The 27,050-nt window shown below is 43.8% G+C and overlaps 2 protein-coding genes across 4 annotated transcripts; one reads left to right on the plus strand and one right to left on the minus strand.

The window, feature by feature from the left end:
- Positions 1 to 1,803: 1,803 nt before the first annotated feature.
- LOC117236402 (protein kinase C, brain isozyme) lies at positions 1,804 to 24,109 on the minus strand. 3 transcript variants are annotated; one of them, XM_033499313.1, is made up of 13 exons: positions 23,422 to 24,109; positions 15,019 to 15,050; positions 14,838 to 14,920; positions 12,485 to 12,596; positions 6,375 to 6,503; positions 4,220 to 4,373; positions 3,851 to 4,079; positions 3,589 to 3,720; positions 3,219 to 3,484; positions 2,930 to 3,131; positions 2,610 to 2,798; positions 2,399 to 2,539; positions 1,804 to 2,328 (listed from the first exon to the last, which is right to left on the minus strand). In XM_033499313.1, exons 1-13 carry the CDS (start codon positions 23,619 to 23,621, stop codon positions 2,176 to 2,178), a joined length of 2,022 nt encoding a protein of 673 aa, XP_033355204.1. In that variant the 5' UTR covers positions 23,622 to 24,109; the 3' UTR covers positions 1,804 to 2,175. The 3 variants fall into 3 exon arrangements, with proteins under 3 accessions (XP_033355204.1, XP_033355205.1, XP_033355206.1); XM_033499314.1 differs by lacking the exon at positions 12,485 to 12,596 and adding an exon at positions 9,336 to 9,444 and having other exon boundaries at positions 23,422 to 24,107; XM_033499315.1 differs by lacking the exons at positions 12,485 to 12,596; positions 23,422 to 24,109 and having other exon boundaries at positions 15,019 to 15,056.
- Positions 24,110 to 25,001: 892 nt separating this feature from the next.
- Positions 25,002 to 26,990, plus strand: LOC117236408. The gene is made up of 4 exons (XM_033499330.1): positions 25,002 to 25,996; positions 26,055 to 26,174; positions 26,291 to 26,469; positions 26,553 to 26,990. The coding sequence occupies exons 1-4, from the start codon at positions 25,942 to 25,944 to the stop codon at positions 26,628 to 26,630; spliced, it is 432 nt and encodes a 143-aa protein (XP_033355221.1). The 5' UTR covers positions 25,002 to 25,941; the 3' UTR covers positions 26,631 to 26,990.
- Positions 26,991 to 27,050: the final 60 nt, after the last annotated feature.

Below are 27,050 nucleotides of genomic sequence, written 5' to 3' on the forward strand. Positions count from 1 at the left end.
CTGGTACTAAACTACCTTCGTCGTTCCTGCTACGTCGAATGCGACGATAAACGAAAGATCGTGGAACGTTGGAGCGCAGCGAAAAGACACGAGTTTTTAGCGTATACACGTGGTTCTCGGCGAGTGAGCGTCGTCCTCAAGGATACCAAGTAAAATACCTAGACGGTAGGTATTTCAGCAATTCGTAGTTCGCGCTCCAACTCAAACGCGTCTATTTGTCTCGACGTTCCGTTGTTGTACGATTACACCGTCACTCGACGAGTCGTGAACGCGAAACGAATAGAAAAAAAAAAAAAGGGATGTCCGTTCGAGTTAACGAGTCAGTCAACTCTGTGTATGTGTGTTGACGCGCGTGTGCGCGCATGCATATGTGTGTGTATATCTATCTATCTACGACAATTACGCGCAGTTAATCGACAAGTAATAATTAATCCTACTATCGAGCGTCGGCGTGTTAACCGACCGAGAAAGAGAAATCGAGGAGGAGAACGTTTCACGAGCTCGAACGATTCTCAGGGAATTCTTGCGTTTCTTCCTGTTGCACGCGACGTTGTACGCGAGATGCTCGTCCGATCCTTTTACGTCGGATCGTTCTCGTCCTCGATGACGCGAGCCGAAACAAGTTCGATAGAAAAGGCGTATATCACTGGAGCGAGGATTTCAGGCACGAGAAGAGTTTCATCAGGGAATACCGAGGCGTTGCTCGTTTTACGATCTCGAGCAAAGTCGAAATCGACGAACGAAAGGAAGCAGAGGTGACGAGGTGTGTGTGCTGTCGAGAACAGCTGTTCATTGTCTAGAACGGTCTATTCACGTGGCGAACACGTTGCTCGAGGTGCAGAGCCGTTCTTTCGACCAACGACAACGTTCAACGAGCGGTGAACGTTGAAACGGGAGCAAACATCTGACGGACGTTGGTTATAAACTAGACAAGAAGAACGTCCGATCGAACAGGCAAAACAACCGTGTACTCTTGGCGATCGTTAAACGCATCGTCGATCTTTTAGCAGGTCCAACCATGTGTTGTATATGTAACCCGTGTAACAACATCACCGACATTCACCGCGTATCCTCGCGTGGTATGAAATTAGTTTTACGATCGTAAGTCTTATTACCGATATGGTGGTCATCGAGCACGTTCCTGGGAACGAATTAATAGAATTCGTAAGAAAACACGCGCCAGGTTCGTGCTCCGACGATATATAATTCGTTAACAGTAGGAAACAAGAATGATTGTATCGCGTAATAATTCTGCTTCGGCACATGTGTATAAATTGTAAGCATGTACCTGTGTATACGTGTGTTAGAGTGTAAACGAGTGCAGATATACGAAAGGAGAATATGAATCGAATATTTATAACGCTAGGAAATTTCAATTTCAATGGGAGATAAAACCGGTGCATGAGAACATTCGAATACTATGCGTAGACGTACTTTAACTACTTGTAAAGATCATAGAGACGAAAAATTGTATCTAACGTTAACGAAACGCGGATGGAAATTTAATACGTATAACGTTAACAATTTCAGACTATTTTTATAAGATTATCTATATAATAATAACCGTGATAATATGACAGTAAGAATATAATTCGTTTGTTCGGTATGCATCGTTTATATATAAATGCTCGTGTATTTCTGTGTTTCTGTGTATGTGTATTCCGGAAGGCAACGGTAGAACATACCGAAGTAAACGTATAACGATAACGTACAGAGGAGAGGGAAACGGGGGAGAGAAGAACTTCGTATCGTAATTAGGAAATATCCTCGATTATCGATAAAAGCGCAAGAGGAAGCACGATGTTTCCTCGGAGAATGATCGTAGTTTATTTTCCTTCTTTTTCTTACGATCTCAGATTCGTTCGACGAATCCGTTATTCACGCCGGTCCTGTCGTTTTTCACGATACTAGCGCGATACGAGCGACCAGACGTCTCAGACTACCCCGATCTTTATTTCAAAGATACAAGATGAAAAGTTTCGGGTTGCATTTGCAACGGAGAATGATCGAAAAGAGAAAGTGATTGGACGCGAGGAAAAGGACGGAAGGGAGAGAGACATAGAGAGAAATAGGGAGAAATGACGGTGAAAGCCCTGAGTAGCAAAGAGTCGGAAGATGAACGTCGAAGGAAATGGAGAGATTAAAACTATCCAGTGACTTAAATATTCTATCGATTTAAACGTGTTGCACGAATTCTGGATTGAGAAACGAGAAACCCATAAACTCCGTTTGATCCAGGTTCATCATAAATAATTTGTCCGTGGGCGTTAAATCTGTCTTCTCCGAGGTGAACTGTTTATCGAAGTTGCTCACGTCCTTGCGATGTTTCTACGGGCAAACGTTCACGCGTTATTTATCTTTCATACCGTTCGCCTTCGCGTGTACGCGACATACTCACGATTTTTGGTTTGAACGGCGGTTGCACCTCCCGATTTTCTATCCTCTCCCAATCGATCCGTCGGAAGAACGCGTGGCTGCGGACGTCTTCCTCTCCGCGTAATCCGCAACCGAGTCTCTTCACCGGGTTCTTGGTGAGGAACTGAAAAACCAACGTCGAAATCAGATAATTTAATCGCGGTTAAACCACAAAATCGTCGGCCGACGCTTACCGCTTTACAAATTTCTCTGGCCTCCTTCGATAAGCTTTTCGGGTAGCTAACGTTATGCTCCGTGATCGCGGCGAACAGTTCCTCTTCGTCTTCTCCGTCGAACGGCGGCTGACCAACCAACATTTCGTACAACAGTACGCCGTATGCCCACCAATCGACCGACTTTCCGTATGGTTGATACAATATAATCTGCAATAAACGAGCAAACGAATCGATACGAGTCGCGAATCCTCGTATACATGCGATGTACGTATAGTATGTATATATAGTATGCTGTATATGTTGCGACAGCTTCGGCGAGGAAGAAGCGTAACACTAACTTCCGGTGCGATGTAATCGGGTGTTCCGCAGAACGTCTTGGTAGTCTTGTCTCCGTTGATACCTTCTTTGCACATTCCAAAGTCCGCGATCTTGATATGGCCGTCTTGATCCAGTAGAACGTTGTCCAGCTTCAGATCTCGGTACACGATACCTCGGCCATGAAGAAAGAAGAGACCGATCGCTATTTCCGACGAGTAGAATCTACGAACGACGAGAGTATGGTCGTTAACGCGAATGATAGCTAGGCACGTGAATAGCGCGCGATTCTCTTCGACGATCGAGACTTACACTGCGACGGGCTCTTTGAACTTGCCACACTGCTGTATCTGGTACATCAAGTCGCCACCGTTTACGTATTCCATCACGAAATACAGTCGGTCCATGGTTTGGAAGCAAGAGTGTAGTTGCACCAAAAACGGCGGTTTACTTGACAACGCCAACACGCGTTTTTCCACCATAGTACATTCTACGTCGTCGTCCTGTATTATGATGTCTTTCTTCAGGATCTTGATGGCGTATAGTTCGTCGGTTCCTTTCCTTTCCGCCAACATCACCTTAAACACGATCCCCGTAATGTACATGACGCGATCCAAACGTACGCGCATTTTATTAATCATTATTTGATTAAATATCTATGTATATGGAACGAACGACTGACTTTTCCGAAGCTGCCTTTGCCGAGCACCATCAGGAAGTGGAAATCGCTCGCCCTTATTAAGTCGCTCTTGCCCATGTTGTGTGGCACTTCCTTGTCCTGAGTCGCCGTCGTCTTCCTCGTTACCGAAGTTTTCTACGGGATAAAAAAAAAATCAGGATGATCGTTTATTATCGGAACGTGTCGCTTCGTTGTTTTTCCCCCTTTTTTTTTTTTTTTTTTTTCGCAAACTCGTCGTCGCGACATTGCCCAGCAAGAAACATACTCGCACTTTCATCTTCAACTCGGCCAGATCCACACCCTCTTCCGGCACAGGTACATTGTAGTATTCTCCTTCCTCTTGCGTGAGAAGTTTGAACCATCCGCTGGCAGGCGCTTTGATAAGCTCCGATATGCCGAACGACAGCGAACCCATGAAATCGTTCCTCGACGTCCGATCCCAATCCCAAACTTCGATCAAAAGTCGTCTGTCTTTGTCCTCCGGTTTCAGATCGCTAAAAATCGAATCGATCGTTCTTTAGCCTACGTTCTTACTTCTATTCGCGTGGAATACCATACATCCTCTTCGCGTCGAGATTAAAAGCCATATCTCTCGAAATCGTTTCGAGAAGAAACGAATTTTACCGTCACTTACAAAATGATCGTCTCGTTCCACTCGGGATTCAACGAGGACTTGATCGTTTTCGTTTTCTTCTTCACGTTGTCCGAATCCGGGATCAACTTCAGCTTCACGTAGGGATCCGACAAACCGTTTGGATCCATCGGAATCAGATTTCGTCCTTGTTTCACTGTAATCGCAGTCAAAATTTACGATAATTTTCCTCGTGTTCGGTACATTCCTTGGTTCGGTATTCGCTCTCGCTTTCAACCGTCCTACGCGACTGTTCCGTTCTACGAGCAACGGAGAAAGGGTAGAATTTCATTTACGATAATCAACGACCGTTTAATATCACGGCCTTGAGACGAAAGAAGCTTAATTTGACCGGTAATAATCATCTAATAATAAAGACGTTGCGTTGGTCGCGTCGCGCCGCTCCGGGGCCCTATTTCACCTCTTGCAGAGCCAGCCGTTTGACGAAAGAATCGATAAATCGATTACAAGGGTATTTTTAATGGTAATTATCGCAGGATGCTGTAAAAAGACTAAATCCATTTTATACGCGAACCGTGCTACACAGCTGTGGCGTTCAAGTTGCAAATCTATGTACGTGCATCGAACAAAGACGATTGTCGCGCGTAATACGCACACCAGCGATAGTCGCTCTTTGGCATTCGATGCAACGGTCGGTCCATTGCGCAATCCGCGATGGTTGGTCGCGGTTTTTGAAAAATATATTTTCTATCTTTAAAGGGGTGTTCTGAAGTAGAATGTTCTAAAACAGCGTCTTTTCGCGATTTTTTTTTTTTTTTTTTTTTTTTAGAAGGAAAAGAAAGAAACGAGGTTGTTGAATTTTGAGATACGGTTTTACATACAGAGTGGTTGGTAACTGGTGGTACGAGCGGAAAGGGGGTGATTCTAGGCGAAAAAAGAAGTCGAAAATATAGAATAAAAATTTTTCGTTCGAGGCTTTGTTTTCGAAAAAATCGACTTTGAATTTTGGCTCGGTACGCGTGCACTTTATCGCGTCTCGTTATAACGGATCTCACTGTAGATCGTTGTCTCGATGGAAAAATTAAAAAAAAAAATTAAAAAAATATTTTCATTTTATATTTTCGACTTCTTTCCGCCTGTACCACCAGTTACCAACCATCCTGTATATTCAACGAATACAACAAAATTTTTTTTAAAGTAGAAAAGAAAATTATAACAGATTTCTAAGCCTGTTTCACGGGCTGTAGTCTTCTATCGGCGTGAAAGATGCTCCTCTTAATTCTTGACTGAAAGAAAAAACCAAAAAAGGATTAAATTATTGTATATTTTTCTTCCGGGTGAACTAAAAGAGTTCGTCAAAAGGTTTATTTAAATAATTCTTCTAGTATCTTGGTTTATTTTTTTTAAAAGCATTTTTTTTAAACCCTCCAAAATTTTTAACTTCACAATTTTTTTCTGCCATTGTTTAGTTTACCCAGAAGAAAAATATACAGGGTGGTTGGTAACTGGTGGTACGAGCGGAAAGGGGGTGATTCTAGGCGAAAAAAGAAGTCGAAAATATAGAATACAAATTTTTCGTTCGAGGCTTTGTTTTCGAAAAAATCGACTTTGAATTTTGGCTCGGTACGCGTGCACTTTGACATGTCTCGTTATAACGGATCTCACTGTAGATCGTTATCTCGATGGAAAAATAAAAAAGAAAATTTTTATTCTATATTTTCGACTTCTTTTTTCACCTAGAATCACCCCCTTTCCGTTTGTACCACCAGTTACCAGCCACCCTGTATAATAATTTGATCCTCTTTTTGGTTTTTTCTTTCAGTCAAGAATTACGAGGTGGATCTTTCATTTCGATTGAAAACCGCGGCCCATGATATAGGCTTAGAAATCTGTTATAATTTTCTTTTTTGCTTTAAAAAAATTTTTTTTGTATTCGTTAAATGTATATAAAACCATAGCTCAAAATTCGATAATTTCGTTTCTTTCGTTCCCTTCTAAAAAAAAAATCACAAAAAGACGCCGTTTTAAAACGTACTAATTCAGAACGCCCCCTTAAACTAGAGACAACTTCCGTTCCGGTTGTAGAAAATATAATTAGAAAATCCTTTCTCTTTTCTTCTCCGTTGTTCTCTCGTACAACGAAGAGGGGAATCGTCGTAGGAAAAATCGAGAGCCGCAAAGCGGTAGGTAAACGTACCTTCCACGGTGAGCTTGTTTCCGGAACATGAGATGTGCAACAACATACGACCACGTCTCTCGGTGTGATCGCATCCGCAAAGATTCGGCACGCTCTCCTCGCATCTCTTGTGTACGTTCATGTCGCATGCTACGTTATTAGATCATGATCGGTTATAATCGTTGTCCGTTACTCGCTGGCACGTTTACGTTGCAGCCAGACCGGTAATCTCGTATATTTTCTGTTTTTTTTTTTTTTTCTTTTCTTTTTCGTATTACTCATTTACTTCTTTTCTTTCGTACGGTTTCTCGGCATATTTTGTCTGAAAGTCTTGGTTCGAGCAGCAGGATGCAGAATAGGGGGCGCGGTTCATTACGCGTTTCATTAGCCATCGAAACTGCAGCTGTCGACCGTCTCTCCTTCTCTCTGTCTTTTTCGTTCGTTCATTTTTCTCAACTGTCTTATCGTTTACGCTACTCGAACGCTACACGCGATCGAAGCTGGCTCGGTCCGTTCTTCTCGTTTTTCCTCGATGGAAAAACGATTCGAGACGCGCGATCGCGGCTGCAGTCGAAAGTGCACACGCGCGGAACTTGAACGAACAACCGTCCGAATGACATGCTCGATCGACGGAAGTTCGTGCATAAATCGTAATACAAAGGGAGTTTGTACGAATTACGAGGACATTATCGACTGCCGGTAAACGCAGTTAACGGCCATTTCTTCGTTCGCTATTTCTATCTCGTTTCGTTCACGAGACGTTCTTCTCGCGCGATCCGCGAATCGATCGGTCGATAACGCCTCGTAATCCTGACTGCGAGAAGTGGAATACAACGAGAAGCTGCCACTATGACAAACCACGTGATCTGGCATAATATATACAAGATCTATACCGAACAGGTAATTATCGTTGGATATCGATATCTACGCGTTCGCATCGGTATCGATAGCTCGTAAAGGAAAGAAAAGACAGCGATCGTGAAACATATGTACATAGATATGTTCTCCCGTGCGCATACCAAGCATCACAGAGAAACCAGAAGAGAACAAAGTGTTACCATTTAACGAAATTCCATCGAAGGATACGAAGGAAAGTTTTGACACACGCGAGTACACATACATAGATACGTATGTACATATGTATCTGTATATACATATAGTAGTATACTGGAAAATCTAATATCGCAGTTGACACGTATGAATGGTATGCATGATCTGAAAATAATAATATGCAATCAAAGGGTGGCATAATCAACGAAGAAAGGTAGGTGTTGCGTTCATGTTTACTCGCTAATGAGCAAAGGACAAATCTACGTATACGTATTATGATAATTACGAGCATGCATCGTAGTATGTACAATCGTGTAACAATTATGTACCGTATATACAATATCTATGTATAGAGATCGCGAACAAATACCGTACGTACAGGTGTTGTTAAGGTATTTTATATAGATGTATATGTATATGTATAGGAGGCGGTGAGCTCGCCTAACTGTGCGATAGGATGTGGCAAAAAGAGCAACGGGGTAAGCAAGCGAGGAGCTAATAGGCAAACAACCAAGTGCAAGGTGTTCCCATCTTCCACTTTAAACGGAACGGGTAACGTTTCGCAGCGAATGAGGGTGCAGTATCACCGACAATCATCGAACGAAGATACGAGCAGAACGGGATAGCGTTCCTTCTTGACAAACAGGCAGAGACACGGAGATAACGATATTCCAAGGGTAAGAAAATTATTCGTACCTACCAACGAATCGTGAACATCGTAAACGTTGGGTACGGACGTTTCGGAGCAGAGGTCGAAGATGGTCGATCTTACGAGCCACGTACACGATCCACGCGAGACAGTTTAAAAATCGCTTGAAAACGCGACTTATCTATGTATATGTAGATATGATATGTAGATATATCGATGTAACGAGTTCGATACGTGGGATATACGCTTTATGAGAAATTTATGGCAAGTAAATCGAGGATGCAGGTCGTTGGAAGAAACCGGTGAAGGTTCTGAGAGCGAACCAACCGATTGGTCTGCTGGGAAAGCATCGTAATCGAAGAATGAAATAGCAAAAGAGTGGAAGAGCTGAACGGAAACGAGAACAACAACGGACTATGACGACGACGATGATGTCAACGAAGATGAGACAGGAAGGGAAAGAAGATACTACGGAGAGATAGCATCGAACAGGTGGCACGATGATGACAGCGACGAGGAAAATACGGTGGGAACGTAGAACGTTTTGTCATGCACGGGGACATTCCTAATCACGCTGTCATTCCTAATGTTTTTCTTATTTTAGGAATTAACATGAGCAACGGGAGCAACGATGGGAATTGCCGAGGTTTCCATAGTCGAGTCGAGAACAGCGAAAGAAACGTAGAAAAGGATACGTTTGAATCGTAGATGCAGTTAGCGATCACTGACGAGTGAGAATTTTCTTAAACTGCGATTTCGAGGTCGGAGAGATGGTAGTTGGATTAAGATCGGGGAATATAAGGATACTGAAAGTGAGACGCAGAAGCGAAGCTCTATCGAGTATTGCGTTATTTCGCGCATTTACGTGGTAATCGAGGGAATTTATTCGATCGACTTGTCGTCGCAGAATGTAAGTACGTACGGAGAGGCGTCGTACCTACTCTCTTCGGGTTGAATCGTTGAATCGAGAATCGAGGACGGATTTGAAAAATTGATCGCACAGTTTGTAATATATGGGTATCGCGGTCCAGCTGGATCCGAGAGAGAGACAGCGCAACGCGTTTTCATAGTTTATTATATCGAGAGGCGCGCCGCTCGATACGAGCGACGCGACGGAGGGTAGATATGCCGGTAGCAGCTGTTTCTACTCGAATCTAGACGAATGCGAACTTGTACGTTATACCGAAGATATCTACGTGAAGAGATAAACGAGTGCGAAATCTAGCCGCTTCGTGGAATGTATTGCGGACTGAGTTTGTTTGATTTGAATGTTTGTTAACTACCTGAACATTTAAGTCCCTGATGCGCGATACCGTGAAGCATCGAGCCGCAGTGGTCGCAGAAGGTTGGCGTCAGGTACGTGAAAACCTCCCATTTGTGTGCGGTGCTCATCTGGGAACAAGAAATAGCGGCCCGGGAAAGCCCGGTCCTTCATTGTGATCTGATGCTCTGATTCCGAGCGATACCAGCCGAATCCTCGCTACTTCGTCTCTACCGCGTAAGCTCGACCGAAACTGCTATTATCGCGTTTACCGATTTAGTCGCTCGAAGCTAATTCGGCGATCGTTTCGTCGATCAAAAAAAAAAAACGTCGACCAAAAAAAAAAAAAAAAGATGGTTTCCCGGTTCTCGCTTCTCGCTACGATTAGACGCGTTCGGATTCCGGTCGAAGCTGCTGAACAAAGTCTACGAAGAGAAAGGATGGCCGAAATTGAAAGTACAAAGGTGTAGCTGCGTCCGTCTCAGTGGTTGGTCGAATCAACCGCTCTCTCGATTTAATCTGAAATTTAATCGGAGACGGTTTACGGAAAAGCCATTTTAACATCTTTTTCGATTCGAGCGAAGGGAGGAACGTGGTTTGCCACCGGTGTAAACCTATTTGTCGGGAAGGAATCCTTGTCGCGATAAAGATAGCCAGCTAGTCGCTCGGTAACGTTCACTCGGAACCCAGTTAAGGTTACGGTTTGCTACGCGAAATTGAATTTGTCTCTTTTTCTTCTTAGTTTCCGTACAATGAGAAAGAAAAAATGGAAGAATCCCAGTAGGAGGGTGGGCGGCCGCTTGGTCGGTCGGGCTGATGGGCCGAAGGGGAGGCTAGGACGAGCTGAAATGGACTAGCCCGTGAGTAAGATGGGATCCAGCTAACGGAGAGAAAGATGGGAAGAGGAAGAGCGAGGGAAGCGAGAAGCAAAGTAGGCCTTTGCCGTCTTTCGGGCACCAACGCGGCCCCGCTCCTTTGCCTCGATTTTCCAGGCTTTTCTCCCGACCCCGGTAGTCTCGAGCGTTTAATTCGTTTCCACGCCGCTCTTCTTCCAATTCAGCCCGCCCCCTACTACGCTCCTTCTCTTTTACTCTCTTGGCGCCAAACACGTTCCATACCGTATGCGTGGAGCCTGCAAGTCTCCTTGCGACTTTTCCTCTCGTTATTTCTACCTTTTATTTCTCGTTATTTCTACGCATGGCTCGTCGATAAAATAGAAAAGTGGAAATTACACGGTGGAAAGGAATGTCGATTCGTCCGATTTCGCGTGTATCTCGCGGAAAGGGGCGTAAGGGAAAAGAGGGACGCGCCACATAAATCACACGTATGTACATTATAGAACACGAATTGCGGTGACACATGATGCGGCATAGATCAACGTATAAAGTGTGCGGGACATCGGATTATCCGAAAAAAAAACACGTAGAAGCGGAAAGACACAGAATGCATAGAGACAATCTGTACAAAATAGAAGAGTTATTTACAAAAATATAACAAGTAAAACGTAATGTATCATATGTATAATATCGTAGAGGATCGAAGATCGCCTTTACTCGGAGGAAGCTCAGAGTCGATGATGTTATTCACAGCATGATGGAAATCACGCGTTCCCTTTCTATCGTCTAAACCATAATTAATATTATCGTTCGTTCTTTCACGCTGCTGGCTACTATCTGATTCTACTCGAAATTTTACGAGCAACGTGGCGAAAACTATTACTTTTCGCTATTTCTATCGCGAGTTCTTTGCGATCTTCGTGCATTCAAAGTGGTCGCGTCATCCTCGAATTCACAATTTTGCCTATCTCGAGAAACACCGACAACTACGAGAGACGATCGTAGATGTAACAAAGTAACGCAAATATCAAGCTTCGACGTCTAAAAGGCCAAGCTAAATATTGCGTGTAACTATTATACATATGTATACGAACATCAAAGTCTGTGCACACACACACACACACACACACGCACACACATCGTGAAAAGTAGAACGAGGAGAAGTGTGAAAAGGTTTAAAGGTGTAAGTGGGAAGGAAACGTTTCACGCGCACACACATTAAATTTCAAAAGAGAAAAGACAAGTCGTGTGTGAAAAAGACAGGATTCGTCCAGCGATGGGTATGTACCTACGCCGTTTCCACGTTTCCATATTTTCATAGTTTCCCGGTTGCCACGTCAACGAAACGAGTCTGATGAGATTTCGTTAAACCGATTTTTGTCCCATCGCCGGATCATCGGTCACCACGACGATCGCAAGGAGAGCAAAGGGGCGAGGGAAACAGAGAGCGGAAACTGGAAAGAAAGAAGCGGACAGAAAAAGTAAACCAAAGTCGAATCGTATCCTCTGTTACGTATGTACATCGTGTATCTCTCTCCCCTAGCTTTCCATTTCTTTTCTTCTGTATCTCGCTGTCTCTCTTCTATTCTTCTCTTCGCTTCTTTATCCCCGTCCCGTGAAAAGTAAATAGGTACACGTTTCTGTGCGCACATAGAGATAAACGTACGCGGATACGAGTGTCAACGAATACGTAGTCGTTCGAAGACGCAAATAGCGATCGAGTTGTGCGCGCGTCGCTTTCCACGTGAGAACTTGCCGCGAATCGTAATATCCGAAACGGGGAAACACCAAGGAGAAATTGATTTGCGCGCGATCGAGAAAACCGATCGAAAACGATCCATCGCTCATCGACGATAACTTGTTCTGTGACATTCGCGAGCGTTCAGGCTGCTACGTACGCACGATTATGTCAAACTCTTGCGCGGCAGAGATAAGCTTTGCGAAAGAATATTTACAAAGTACGAACATCGGGAAGAGGAATAAGAAGAAGAAACAGTGATGGTAATAGTAGTAGTAGTAGTAGTAGTAGTAGTAGAAGAAGAAGAAGAAGAAGAAGAAAAAGAAGAAGAATAAGAGGGAAAGTAAAACGAGAGAGTAGAAGAAAAAGAAGAAAAAGTAGAAGATCAAAAGACACGAAGAAGATCAGAGGAAACAAGACGAAGATAAAGCAACACCACGAACAAACGGTGGACCATAGACAAAATGTGTACGGTCAGTATAAAGTGCGATAGTGTCTGTGTCCTTTTTCTTTTCGTGTGTCTGTGTGCGTGTGACTGGTTGCGTGTACTCGTTTTTTCTTTCCATTCTTTTCTTTTTTCGTTTTTTGATATGATACCTTGGCACTTCATGCCCTGGTGGATGACACCATAGAGAAGACTACCGCAGTGGTCACAGAAGGTGGGGCTGTTGTAGGTGTGTTGCTTGAATTGGTGCTTCGTCCGCGTGTCCTGCGTTATTACACCATTACACCGTGCACACACACGCAGACTCTCGGGTCATGGCGTAGGGATCATGATCGTGATCGGGATTGCAGCCGGGATCGTAATCGGGATTACGGAATGAAAATCAGGATCGAGATCGAATAGAAAGGATATAAGACGTATCGGTGGCAATCGATTTCCCTGGTAAGCGAATAAACGCAATGCTCGGCGCACCACGGGCACGTGATCGCAACGATATCGAAGAGAACGATCACGTGACAGCGACACGTTCGTTTCGAAACATCTGCTCCAGCGCTTATTTCCATTGCGCGAAGCTTGCACGCGCTCGCCAGTGACAGAGGCGCGTAGCGCGTCGTTCGAAATAAACCGGTGCTATGTAGTACGTTGGTCGAAGTTAGAAACGGGTCGTCTAGCCGTCGCGTGGAACAGCATCGGAATCGGTGGCAACGGTAACCGCGAAACGAGCCAGTTTCGCAGCTGAAACGAACAAGCGACACTACGGTTCCGTGTGACGTGTTATCACGAGGCGGCACACTGTGTCGTCCGCGCTGTGGTCCATCAAGTTCTCCAAGTTATGCTTCGCTTTCAAACTACGAAAGCGCCAACTCGATTATTACTCTGCCTGGCACGACTCCGTTACTCGTAACCGTTACGCGCACGGACGTGTCAGTTAACCGACGTGAAAACGCAGCCAATTTTGAAATTTAGTTTCTCCATCGATCGATCGACCGTACGTTTTCGTTGGCTGGCAAAGATATCGCCTTCAGGGAAATTGTGCCGTAATTCGATCTGCAAGGACGTACGGGGATCAGGGGTTTCGAGAAAGAGTCATCTTCGAAGCACAGAAGCACAAGGAAATCAGCACCAGGGCCAAGGAAGACGCTAGGACATTGATCGTTTTAGTTCGAATACCCAAATGTAAATAAAAACCATTTCCTTCCGCAGTGATTGGAAAAACGTTCGCGACTCGTCGATCCTTCGACAGGTTGCTCTCGAAGGCGTCGGCTCAGGAGGACGACGGGATCGGTGAATTTTCCGATTCGCTTGTCGCGATCTCGCAACGAGTCGGGAGCGTTGTTCCCGTTTAGACGATCCGGGCCAACGAATTTCCTTATAGTCGTCCGCATAATTATTCCGTGTTACAAGCGTGGTTAAACGAAGCGCAGTAAACGCTTAGGCCAATCGTGCGCGGTGCGAGAAAACGTGGAGAAATATATAGCTCTTAGCCCCGGGTGTCCTTTCCCTATTTGCTCCAGCCGAGGATCATCCTTGTTCTTTTAATTGTCGCGTTACGGCTTTATTTATCGGTTTATTAGACGATTCGTTTTAGCTCGTTACCCTTCTCTCTTTCTTCCTCTTCTTCTCGACACGCGCAAGCAATTACGTTCTGGTCCATTTCTTCCAATTACATCGACGTGTGTATTTAAACGCCAGATAAATTCATCTACAGTTTCTATCAGACGTGTAACGTAAAACGCGTATTTCTTTCTTTCTTTCTTTCTTTCTTTCTTTCTTTCTTTCTTTCGTCTTATTATCATTGGATATAAGTAAGCTTAGGTAACACGAGTTTTCCTCGATAGAACGAATTTCATTAGCTGCTAAAATACGGAATCCATCGAATCGATTACACTGTAAAAATACGATCCGCGCGCGTTTGGTCGACGGAAAGCTCGACCTCGATATCGATCCGGCAACGACCTTCCTTAACCGGTTGCCACTTTTCGCAGCGGCTACCAATATATGCTCGGCCCTCTACGCGTGTTTAACGCTGCTGCTATTAATTAACACGTATTTAGATGACAGAGATTGTAAGCGAGCTAGAATTATAAGACAGACAGAGAGAGAGACAGAGACAGAGAAGAAGAAACAGAGAACGTAATTGCAAGCTGTCTCGGCGTAATACAATAGTCCGTGGTGGACACCCGTGCGCAACACACGCGCATTTCTTTGCTCCCAGAATGTCCGTATTCTGCTATTCTTGAAATTCGCTCCGATCCCATGAATCGTATACGCGGTTCAGGTAACACGCTGCGGGGTATGCGAGCTAATCGAATCGCGTGAAAATCGCGACTGCGATATTTTTCTTTTCTTTTTTTCTTTTTTTTTTTTTTTTCGAAACGAAGCGCGTTTAGAACGTCCTTGGCTTCGGACGAAAGAGAGAAAGGCGCGATAAAACTGCTTCGAGAAAGAAGAATAATAAACGAAAAGAATCGTGTGTAACGAGATATGCAATTCGTCGATACTCACGTCCGAGTCAGCTCCCTTGTCGGCGCCAGGGCACGTGAAAGTCACGTATTCGTGACATCGTTTATGAACGACGAAACTGCAGACTGAAACACAAGCGGCAAAAATGGAGCCAAAGTTGTTCCATGGGACGAATCGTGGCTGAACAAGAGGTCGATCGCGTCGAAGCCTCGGACGTTCTTACCTTGACATTGGTATCCTTGCTTTCCAAAGCCCCTGAAACAAAAGTTTTCGTCGTGAAATTAATTTTTTCATCGAACGCTCCATCCTTCTCTGTTGTTCCAGTTGTTGTTGTTGTTGTTGTTGTTCTCATTCTTGTTGTTGTTGTTGTTGTAGTTGTTATTTCTGACTAACAAAGCACCTAACAACTATTTGTAGTACGACGGACTGACGAGTCTCGTGCTGCACGGGGAAACGCGTTCGAGGTCTCTGTATGTTCGATCAATTGAAACAGCATCCATTTCGTTCGGTGGCTTGTCAAAAGCAAAGTGCGAACGAGCCGTTCTCTCTGTACACTTTTACTACGTTAGTCCGTTAAATAAGAAAGTACCTGTATAAAAACCTTTCGATAAACGTTCAAAGTAGATCTTTTTGTCCCGATTATCGGCGATTTCAATGAAACGAGAAAGGATACGAATTCTACTTTATCGAATCGTTATACCACGTATATTAAAACCTTGGCCAAACAACGTAAACAAGGTCTCGATATTAGCCGCGAAGCTTCAACTTAAACAGGACGAACGCGTGTCTAGGAAAGAGAACTTGTCGGATCTTGGGAGACGATCCAAAGTACATTTCCGATATAACCAGTTTATTTACCAGTGATGCAACGCGCGGTAACCATCTATACCGGTTCGTGAGTGATTAACACAGCTTTAACGAGCAAATCGTTCGATTTCAAGGCTTCGCTGCTATACCAATAAGGTTTCGATTCGAGACGACTAGACTTGGGTGAGCGTAGCTTCCGATTACGCGTATCGTATTGCCGGCGATCAAACGGAATTCGCGTGTTCGCAGTTTCAAAGGCGTCGCTCGAACCGAAGATAACGAACAAAGGGCGAATCATTGGCGGATCGTAAAGCGTAACGATCTTACGTACGATAAGCGACGAGGACAGATCGACCGAAAGGATAATGCGAGATGAAACGCGAGAATGAAACTCGTACGGTAGCGAAGAAGAAAAAGATAGCGACAAGTTGGTCCGTTTTATCCACTTTGACGAAGGGATCGGGGATTAGAAGTGGAAAGTGTATGAAACACAAGAAGACGTTCGGAAAGGACACGTGGAATACGAAAAGAAAGGAATAAGGAAAAGGAAGAAAGAAGAAAAATCGATACAAATCCCAGATTAGCCTACATTTCTTCGAAGCTTAAAGGCTATCGTTCACTTAACAGCGGGGCACGTGAACGACATCGAACCAACATCCACGTAAATGCTTATACAGTGGCATTTCGTATTTCAGAACCGTGTGCTTTCTTCGTAATTGCGTTTTCCACGCCGTCTTATTAATCTTTGTTTATTTTACCGAAATAACGGAGATCTGTTCGCGTTAGTTTGCGAATAAACGATATTCGGTTGTATCTAACGGCGTCTTAAAATCGAACAAACCCAAGTTCTTTCCTTTCTTTTCTTCCCTATTTTCTTCATTCTGCTTCCCTTCCCTGTCTTTTCTTTCGAATCTTAACACTGGAGCTACCACACCGGTCAAATCGACTGGTTCTACAATTTTATCCGAAAATTCCTAGCTCGTGTTATATTTTCATTCCGCAACGATAACCAAAAGAATAATACAACGAATTTTATTTTGTTTTTCGTGTATTCGAACTGAAAATAATTTTGCATCGAAACTACTTGTACCTGATAGCGGTCAAAATGACCGGTACTCGTCAAAGCGTAAAAGGACACCGCGATCCGATTATCGAAACCCGATTAACCAGTTTCCTCGTTTTCTACGACTCGCCACGCGTTTTCAAAATTTTTACCGCGTATCCTTCGATACGATGATATCGGTTATCAAGAATGTCGAAGCGGTTACCACTTCTAAGAAAACTCTACATCCGGTCTTTTTAGTTTCCTCAAGCACCGAAGCCATCGACAGCGCGTAGACAAAAGACTGCGACGAAGACAGACCATAAACGATAGACAGGCGACGTTGGCTTCGGTGTTTTTCAGTTATTGGGTAACACAGCTAGCGTGCGGATCTGCACCAGCTCAAATTGTATTCTTACTTATAATTACGCTTCTATTTCAATATATTTTCTACCTTACAATTTATCCACGCGTTTTCTCTCTCTACACATCGAATAACCTCGACAAAGAAAATTGCAGATCGATCGCTAGATCGCTAGATGCTAACGCTGGAAACACCACGGCAGTCGAAAGGACTGGTTCTACGATTTTCTAATTGTGTCGACCCTCGTTTAGGTCGATCATAGTCGCAGGTGGATTAATAATAATGGAATCGCTTCTGTAAGAAAGAAATAAATCAATAAATGTACAAGCATTCTGTTATCAGGTATCTTTCAAAGACCAGTCATTTTCGCTGGTTTTGGTAGAAATAGCTTCGTGTTAACTATCGGTAGTCGCAGCGTTAAGTCTCGTATATTCCTTTTCATAGCGTTTGTGCCGTATCGATATCGATAAGGCGTGCGTGGCAAATGCGATGAATGCATCGGACAATTGGCTCGATGCCGTGCCACGAGCTCAACGACGAGCTTCGATCGCTTACTACACGGTAAGAAATGAGAGTTTATTCGCTCGGTGGATCCGCAGGTACGTCGAACGCTATAAAAGAGACTGGATTTCGCACGTTAAAGCTACGTAACACGGTGATAAAATCCGTTAAACGTGAAACCTGGCCGTATCGAGAAACGCGTACATCTTGTCCGGGAACGAATCCCTATTAAGAAAAAATAGAACGCTGCGTAGCGTTCTAAGCGTCGCCGCATCAATCAGCGTTGCTACTTCGTATACGTACGCTTGATATACATACGCATATACGTATATATATTGTATACACACGCACCATATATATGCCTATGTCGTGGAAGTTACTATAACTGGAATAACAAGTAGATCGGTTCTATTTTCGATGCGGGATACATCGTCAGTAGCCGCCCTTTGGAAAATTAAGGTCGATTTAGTCGACTGGTTTGGCTATCCGCTACTCGTGTACCACTGTAACGGAGCCGGAAGGGAGCACCAGACCGGCGGCCACCGTGTTCTACCCGATACTCTCTACCTTCCGACACACGATCGCCAAATACTGTTAATCTTCTGACCAGCTATCGCTGCAGGAGTTTGGCTTGACGTTCGTTTCGTCCCAAACGAACGAACAACATCGCTCGGTACAGCGCTGTCGATTTTTTTAGTCGAATCAGCTGGATATTCAAGCGAAAGCCGATATGGGTTAGCTGGATGAAAGACAGAGGGAGAAAAAGAGAGAGAGAGAGAGAGAGAGTGTGGAGAGGGAACGAGTTAGTTCCGTCCTGCTGACTATCCGGTGAAAGAGGAGGAACGCGCGATGAAAATTCACCGTGTTTCGAATACGATTTTCCACTCTGACCGGACGATACGATCAATCGAGGTCCCGGTAGCAAAGGGAAGGATAGCAAAGCTGATAATAAAATAGACGGATTTTTACGCATTTATGGAAAATTTGAAAGCGCGCAAATACATACGCGACGCGTGTCTAATATGCAAATGTGGGATAGTGTGACGTCAAGGGAAGGACGTGGCGCGGGGGGTAATTGTTTATTAGCGTTGTCAAGATACGTTAACGTTGTCAAGGAGCGTCGCGAGCGTTACCAAGGTATGTTAAGGGAAAAATGAGCGTGGAAAATGCCGTCAGAGTTGAATTTATCGTGGTCGTGTGAGCTTCGTTGTGTCGTAGTGTCGTAGGATTAGTATACGAAACGAATGCGCGAAACGCGGTATTATATTCGATTTCGTGTGAGTGCGACGATATCGTATTTATCACACTGTTTTCTATAAACTTATAATATAACATTCCTACGCAAATGATCGTACAAATATGACTAGCGACAAGGAAGGACCGATAAGAAGAGCAGCTCGATCGGAAAATTGCCAATGAACGTACATATTGGCGATTGCCAGAGGAATCGTACAAACGTAAGGTTTTATAGTCTCTCCTCGAGAAAAGGTAATCGATCGCGATATCGCATCTATGTATATTCGCTTAACCCGCAGGTGCTTCTTGGACCGTGACGGGTTTCCTGGGCTCATCGAGACTCACGACGACCTTACCGATCCAGGCGAGAATCCATCGAAAGCCTTTTGTTCTAAGCTAATTGGGTTCGCTCGGTTCCCATCGATTTTCTAGCCTGCCTGGCCTCGCTCTTCCCCCGCATGGACCGCAATGAACCGCAACGGACCGCTAAAAATTCCCAAACGAAGCGTCCAGCGTACTCGCGTTTATCCTCGCCTCTCGTCTTTCATCCCGAATTTATCAGTCCGAAATAAATGTGGCGAGTACTTTTTCGCAACGAAACCTTTGCGCAACGACGAACGCGATGCTTAGTTTGGCGACGAACAGCGATCGGTCGTTTGTCCGCGACGCGATTGTTTTCCTATCCGCTGATTCCGTACGTCTTATTTGCGAGAAATGAATATGAATTCTTCCAAATCGATTGGTATTGGTATTGGCATTGCGAACGATGCACGAGAGATTCGGAACGAGATCCTTAACGTTCGATGGAAAATTCAACAGGCAGCTGACAGGCGCTGGCCTTCGGCCAGAGCACGCTCGCTTTCACGGAACGTGCTTTTTTAGATTCCAGTGCTTACGGAATTCCTGCGAACGCGGTGAAATAGATGGCGGCGAAAAATATTGTTGATAAATTGTAGCGACCAGTCTCCTACGAGAATTCTCAAAGAGAATTTTCTATTTTTCGCGTGTCGTTTTAACTGACGCTACGCGACACGACTACGCGACCAACTCGTTGACAAAATGAACAAGCTTCGAATACGTTTCGGGCACGATTCCATAAAATCATGATTAAATGGAAGTTGAAAGCTACTGGATAGGTATGTGGACACAACGCGCGTGTGCGGCGCACCGATACGATCAACGCGACAGGATTCTCATGAATTTCCGAGGAATGGGCAGGATTGTCGGAATCCGTGTCCTGATATTCCATCGAATCTCGAATACGAGTGAACCAACGTACGAATAAATCGCAACGTTCGTTTCGTAGCAACGGTAACGTCCATTTACCGGCACATCGTGTTCGCATTTTCGCGAAATACGAAACGTACCACGAGATAAGCCTGCATCACGCGTGTGCAGTCTAATCAACGACTACGTAGGTATTCAACGATACGACATCGTAAAACGGTACAATTGATACGACAAAGAGCCAATCGATCGGATGGTCTGTTGATTCGCTAAGCGGAAACGTCTAAAATCGATAAAGTATCGATCGGCGAAAGAAGGACGCGCGTACATCGTTTGAGGAGCTTAAAGAAATTACCCGATAAGATACCCAACGACGAAAATCACTCTGAGCGATGCGAGAGTGCGTTCTTCCGTGTGCAAAATATTTGTTCGTCCTACTCGCGCGAAATAAGAAACACGGGAGTTTAAGCGAAAGGCAAAGACGAGCAGAAACGAACAAAATGAGCACGCTAAAAGTAAAGCAAAGTTTTCCGTTCGAAAGAGTATTCAATTTTTTCACGATCGAACTGTTAGGTGTCTCTTCTACGGAAACTCGATAACCAGCTTCCTAGTGCCGAAAAGTAACCGATCTCTAAAATAAAGAGCGTTTTCAACGATCCAAAAATAATAGTCGCGTTGCTTGAGAATTCCGACGAGGTAGATACAGGCTGTTCTCCTTTCGTTACAATGCAATGCGATCGATAAGCCGAAAGCATTAAACTTTAAAGTAACATACGACGAACTTAATATTTCTGCCTATTCGCTGGATTCGCAATTTTTCGAGCCAAAGATCAATTTGCGTTCGACCGTTTAATAAAAGGAGACGAGATTAGAATCCGTGTTATAACCGTTGGCGGTGAAATTTTCGAAATTCGACAACGGAGCTAACGCGTTTGCTTCCTTTTCATTGAACTCGGTCGTATACTTATCGGCCTGTCAGAAGCAAGCCACGTCGGAAGCAGATACTTCCGAGCAATTGGTTGTAAATCGACAAGTCGATGTTTATCCAAAGGGAACGGGCCAATCCCTTTGTTTAACGAGTGGAAGTCTTTTGGTCGTCGTTGACCCTCTTTAGCATCGTACAACCTATCTTTATTCTTTTTTTTTTTTTTCTCTCTCTCTTCCTATGTATAGACGAATACGCAACGACGTCCACGATCTACGATATTACGTTAGAATCGCGCGTATTATTCTTCCGTGGACGAAGATTGCACAGAGTCGAAGACGAATCGTGGTCGATTGGCTTCGTCATCTCGATCTCAAGGTTCACGAAACTCAAATGCATCGTTTGGTATGTGATTCGTCATCTCTACCGCCGTATACGTGTGTATGTATATGTATATCGACGCGCAACCATCGCTCGTTGTGCAACCGATTCCTCGACAAGAGGCACATTCTCTTCTTCGTGCTTCTATCTTCTCGTTAGCGTGTAGCAAGCAATTGAAGGAGAGAAGAGTGCAGCGTTATAGCTTCGCGTAAATAAAATCAGTCGGTATTGTCGGTGTGGCGGTGTGGCAAAGAACACCTAAGCATGTAATTAGAAATGAATGGCGAGCTTGTGTTCACCATTGCTGACGGATAATGCAAGTTCGTCACGCGAAACCACACAACTCGATAACGACTTATAGTTTTAAATACGTTACGACTGGCGATCGCAACACGTGATTCGCGAATAGACAGAAGCCAGTGAAATAAATCTTGCGGTGAACCGCGAGTAGGTTCGTCAATCCTCGGAAAGACGCTTCACTTCCATTATTAGGTAACGAAATCCGAGAAATGATCTGTTATTTTGCTCGAGAGAAGCTCGCCAACATACATTGTATGTGATCAGATAAGGTATGGTAATACGTTGCACTTAGGTTTAAGGTTTTAGAGTCGAGTTGAGATTTAAACGGTATGTTAAATGCAATTGTTATGCCCAAACGCTATTCTGTATGGATAGAGTAATAAATAATAATAATAACGATAACAACATTATCGCTGTTGGCTTTCTTTATTCGAACTGCATATTGCATAATAAAAATACGATCGACGTATATTTGAAAGACAATCGTTCAAGGTTCGAACGAGCGTGAGAAGAAAAGGTGGTGGAACGTTACATCCAAGTGTCGATCGTAAATGAGAGCAAACACTGGCGAGCAAAGTAGACTCGTACATTCCGGTTATACACGACCGGATCGAATCAGATCGGTTTGGATTCGATTGGATCGGATCGGATCGCATCCAATATCGGATCGTCGCGGTTGATCGAAAAGAATCACGGGTAGGATCACGTTTAACCATATTTGACACGATAATTTAACCGAATTATTCGTCGTCGATGTTTTTAACCGAATCAAATTGGAAGAAAGCGCGAGCATAGGAGCGTCACGAAGAAAGAAAGAGAATCGTTGGGATAGTCCAAGCAAGATACCGGCACGACTTCTCCATCATTTCGCGTTTCTTTTTCCGCAAGAAGGCAACGACAAAAGGTATGGAAGAATTGGATCGGAAACGTCTGTTGCGTCCGTTCTCAACGGCAAAATCGATGTCGGCGAAACAAGTTAGTTTGGTTACTGGGTCGCTCGCTATTGTGCGTCAATGCCTGTAACCGTTTCAACTGCACGTAAATGTTACTCGTTAGATATCATCCGGGTTATGCGATGCCGTAAACTTCTTTCACCTGACGCTTTACAACGAATTAATTACGTATCGTCGTCTATCGTACGCTAAATCGTATAAAATATACGGAGAAGATCGGACAATCGCGATCCGATATTTCTTAAGAAAATACGAAATATCGTCGGTCAAAGATTTGTCATCGCTTCGATCGCCGATTGTTTTTGCTTGCCGACGCATATATTCGATATGATTCTACTTTCCTCGATCTTACCAACGGAAAATATAAGCATAATTATCGGATGCGCCATAATCGATACAGCTTGAAAGAGACAAAGCAGGACTCGTTTCGTGGATGCTGGATTGCTTGAAATCGTTCGAAAATCCCGCGCTCAAATTGATCTCTCATTCGGTCGTCGTTTCTAATTTAGACGAAGCGCGAGTATTCTCAAGGCCGGACCGTTTAACCGTTGCTCGAGTTACTCTACCGGCAGCTACCGGCCACTGGATTTATGTATCATCGAGGACAGAAACAGAAAGAAAGAGAAAGCGAGAGAGGAAAAAGAGAGAAAGGGAAAGAGGAGAAGGATGAAAAAAAAGACGAGAAAAATAGAGACAATCGCGCATTCCAAGTGGAACTCAAGACGCGACAGATATTCGATTGTACGTAGATTAAATTCGATTGCGAAAAGGAGAATCGATAGAAGGAGAGGAGCGGGAAGACAAAAGTGGAGCGGTGATGTAAGGACAGAGAACACCGCGAGAGAAGGATGGAACACGAGATAAAGAAAAAGACGATTTAAAGGACTCACCATATAAAGTCCTTGCAATGACTACAGAAGGTCGGTTGCTTGAAGAAGCGCGGCATGAAGCTATGATTTTTGACGACGTAGACATTCTTCTTCTTCAGAGCTCCTTTTCGTCCCCTAATCTTTTTGGCGAATGCAGTGTTCGCGTCGCCGGGCCCAAGGGAATCCTCACACGTGTTGTTTGCTTCCTGATCGTCCGCCATCGTGCAGTCAACTAATCGATTCCCCTAGATAATGATCGGAGCAAAAATCTGTGAAAGTTTGATCGTGGCTCGCACACTTTCAGGCCACTCTTCCCTTGATGTATGGAGCTGCGGCAGCTTCTCCTCGACTGTCACACGTCAGTCGAAAGATGCACGCGCGTATACGAATCGACCCTTGCTGGGGAAGAGTAAGCTATCCGAGCGAGAGCCAACAACCACAGGAATGCTCGGGGAAACGCTCAGGGAAACGCTGAGGGAAACGCTCAGGGAAAGGGAGGACAAGTCGGGAAAGAGTACGGTCGAGAAGAAAGAGACGAAAACCGGAGGAGCGAGGAAAGAGAAAAAGCCGTTTGTTTGCGCGGTTGTCGAAATGCTCGACGTGCGCGTCCAATGTGTACTCGCTCGACGTGCGATAAGTAATGCACTTGTCACGGTAACTCGTGTCGAGACCGACGGTCACCGTCAACGACTCTGCCCTCGCTCGCTGCCAACGCCGTCACCGCCACCACCACCGCCGCCGCCGCCGCCGCCGCTGCCTGCTTGCCACCACCACTACAACGTTTCACCTCCTCCTCCTCCACCTCCTCTCCCTCCTCACCCTCCTCCGCGACCATCGCTACCCTGTTCTCTATGCCTGCATCTGATCCCCGCTTCACCACCCTTCCCTTTATTGTTTTTCCTTTCTTACTCTATGCCAAACGGAGATAAGTGCCTGTTCCCTCACCTGTACTCCTCTTTGCCGCCCCTCCCTGCTCCCAGCTACTTCCAATGCCCAGCCATTGCCCACCCGCAGCTTCCATCTCCATTCCAGCTTTCCATTTTCCTTTTCGTATCATCCAATCTTCATCTTCCATTTTGCATTCCGTGCCCTTGTCATTTCATATTTGGATTTTAGCCTGACTCTAATGTTTCTTTCTACTTTCGTCGATTCGTCCCTTCCTATCAAGGAATAAAATTAATCATCGAACATAACGATCCACGCATCCTCCTCGTTCCGATCGACCTTCTTCCCTTTTTCCCTTCTTTTCGTTCTCCATGAGAATTTTCGCCATCGTTCTTCTTGGCTACGTATTCTTTCTCTATCCTTATCCTTTTGCTTCTCTCTTTTTTCCTCGCTCTCTTTTCTTTTTTCCTGCATCGTTCTGTCAACCTCCCCGCCTTCCTTTCTCTCGCCTTCTCCACCTCTGCATATGCCTGCCCTCCCCTCTCACGAACCGGCCGATAATTTTAGATTCTCGGCGCAGTGGCTCGACACTGCTACTGCTCAGCCTGCGCCGCGCACTCGAATATCGACATTCGACATCCGCGAGAACCGCGAGCACATGCGACCTCACCGAAACCCCGAGGGAGAGTTCGGACTACGTACTTAGAGAGGGGAGTATCAATGCACTAGCTAACCTTCCCCCTGCATCCTTGCTGCTTCGCTTCCTCGCTTTCTTACTTTCTACCGTATTTTTCTTTATTATACGCTGCTTCTTCTTGTGCCTTCTCAATAGCGACTTTGATTTTTTCCTCCTTTCTATAATCAATATCGTTTCTCTTCTACTATGCTAAAATGGTTCTAACATTCTTCCGTTTTTACTCTTTTATCCATTCCTATACGTATAAAGTCATTTCCATCATGTTCTCTGTTTTTTCATCGTTAGAATTCATCGTTGGATGTACGTATGTCTTTTGATAGCATTGCACAGGCTTGGAAGATTGAAATTTTGACGTTTGCTCTTACATTACGTCGTTACGTAGATCAACGTCAACAAATTCACCTGAAAAAATTCAGTACGGAATTTTCGAACCATGTACCGGATTGATCAGAGATTGGAGCAAATATAATTCGACCCTAAGCCAGTCAACCGGAAAATTGATGCATATACCTCGAGTTCTAACTCGCGAGTCAATATTATGTGTACTAGTTATTTTTAACAACAAAATCATGCATGAACTTCTTACGTTCACACGAAATGTTTCTTGTAGACGTGATCGATTTTTGTATTATCGATGTACGTCTTTCTTAATTCGCACTTTTACCAATTACAACGAGATCGACGGAGAAACGAATAAACTGAAATAATATCGAAGTAAACGCTAAAGAACTTTCGACTGCTTAATTAATAATACTTCGTTGTTATTTTAGCATGATAGATAGATATTCCCTTTTAATTCGTAGCCATAAAATTATTCGAACTTCATAGAGAGCGTCAACGTCATCATTCGTACCAACGTTATAGTCGTCGATCTTTTCCTACATTCGATTTGAACAAGTGTCGCATTGTACAGTGGTTTTGGTTTTTTTTATCTGAATTTGTGTACATGTTGTTCCACAATGAGATTAACAGGATTATATTGTGCCCTTTTCATCGCATGCTGCTTATCATTTAGTATGTTAAGTAAATACTGGTTCGTCGAATAGTTTTGTTTATTTACGAATGTTTTTAGGCCACGCCCTGGAATGCTATGTATGTACCAATCAAGAGGGTAATCGAGAAAAATGTTTAAAGAGTACAAAAATCTGTGAACAGAGTCAAGACACGTGTTTAACGGAAATTAAATGGGGAAGTAAGTTTTAAAGTTTCCATAGCTGACAATTCGTTTGAAAGCAACATTTGAGGTTATGTTTACACTAACCAATACGCGATGATTTAAATCCTTGTAACATCGTATATCGTTTATAGGTACACCATATTGGTCACAAGGTGCGAAGAAACAGTTTTATGTTTCAAAGAGATGTGCAACAAGAAAAGAATGCGAAAGAATAAAACATTCTAATATGGGAGATTGCACGTATATATGGTACGAAGACTGGAAATGTTCCGATTGTTGTCAAGGAGATAAATGCAATTATTATGTTATCGTAAGTCATAGTTTACATACTGATTCTAAAAGCTTCATTAGCGATATATACTATATACGTGGAATTTGCTTCTTTTCTTTCAGTCTGCAGCGGAGAAAATACATGTTTCCTGGCTGATCGTAATGATATCTTTGCATAGTTTATGGCATATAGTGAAATGACGAATAATGTCAAAAGATATTGCTCCAGCGTCAGCCTCTCGCAACTAGTGATATTCCTTTTCATTAGAAAAACAATGTTTTTCAACCGTGCATGGAACGAATAATTATATATTATATATATTTTAATTGTAACTATATATAAGATGATACTTTGCATGTATCTGAAAGGAACATATTTAGGAAAAAAAGACGATGCGGAATATTTCTGCGATAAAAGCAATTCATACTCTCCGTATCATATAATCTATAATATAAGGTAAAACAACGGTGGAATTGTATATAACATCTGTCCAATCCGTCCAAACACTCTTTTTATACATTTTGTTAAGAGAATTTTATTAAATAATGCACTAACAAATATTTTGTACTTGTTGATAAAGTTAATAAAATTACATGTAATATGTAACACGCTCTTTTTTT

Source organism: Bombus vosnesenskii, unplaced genomic scaffold (assembly GCF_011952255.1).
Source record: "Bombus vosnesenskii isolate JDL3184/JDL3185 unplaced genomic scaffold, Bvos_JDL3184-5_v1.1 scf7180000013348, whole genome shotgun sequence".
Classification (NCBI taxonomy): domain Eukaryota; kingdom Metazoa; phylum Arthropoda; class Insecta; order Hymenoptera; family Apidae; genus Bombus; species Bombus vosnesenskii.

Bases quoted from the DNA above. Each gene is read 5' to 3' on its own strand.
- LOC117236402 (XM_033499313.1), bottom strand. From the start codon at position 23,621: ATGGCGGACGATCAGGAAGCAAACAACACGTGTGAGGATTCCCTTGGG. The intron at 6,504-12,484 runs GTATCATATCAA...CTAATAACGTAG, and splicing joins CCAGGGCATGAAGTGCCAAG to CATGCGACATGAACGTACAC. The intron at 2,799-2,929 runs GTTAGTGTTACG...CGTTTATTGCAG, and splicing joins CCGATTACATCGCACCGGAA to ATTATATTGTATCAACCATA.
- LOC117236408 (XM_033499330.1), top strand. From the start codon at position 25,942: ATGAGATTAACAGGATTATATTGTGCCCTTTTCATCGCATGCTGCTTA. The intron at 25,997-26,054 runs GTATGTTAAGTA...GAATGTTTTTAG, and splicing joins CGCATGCTGCTTATCATTTA to GCCACGCCCTGGAATGCTAT. The intron at 26,470-26,552 runs GTAAGTCATAGT...CTTTTCTTTCAG, and splicing joins AATGCAATTATTATGTTATC to TCTGCAGCGGAGAAAATACA.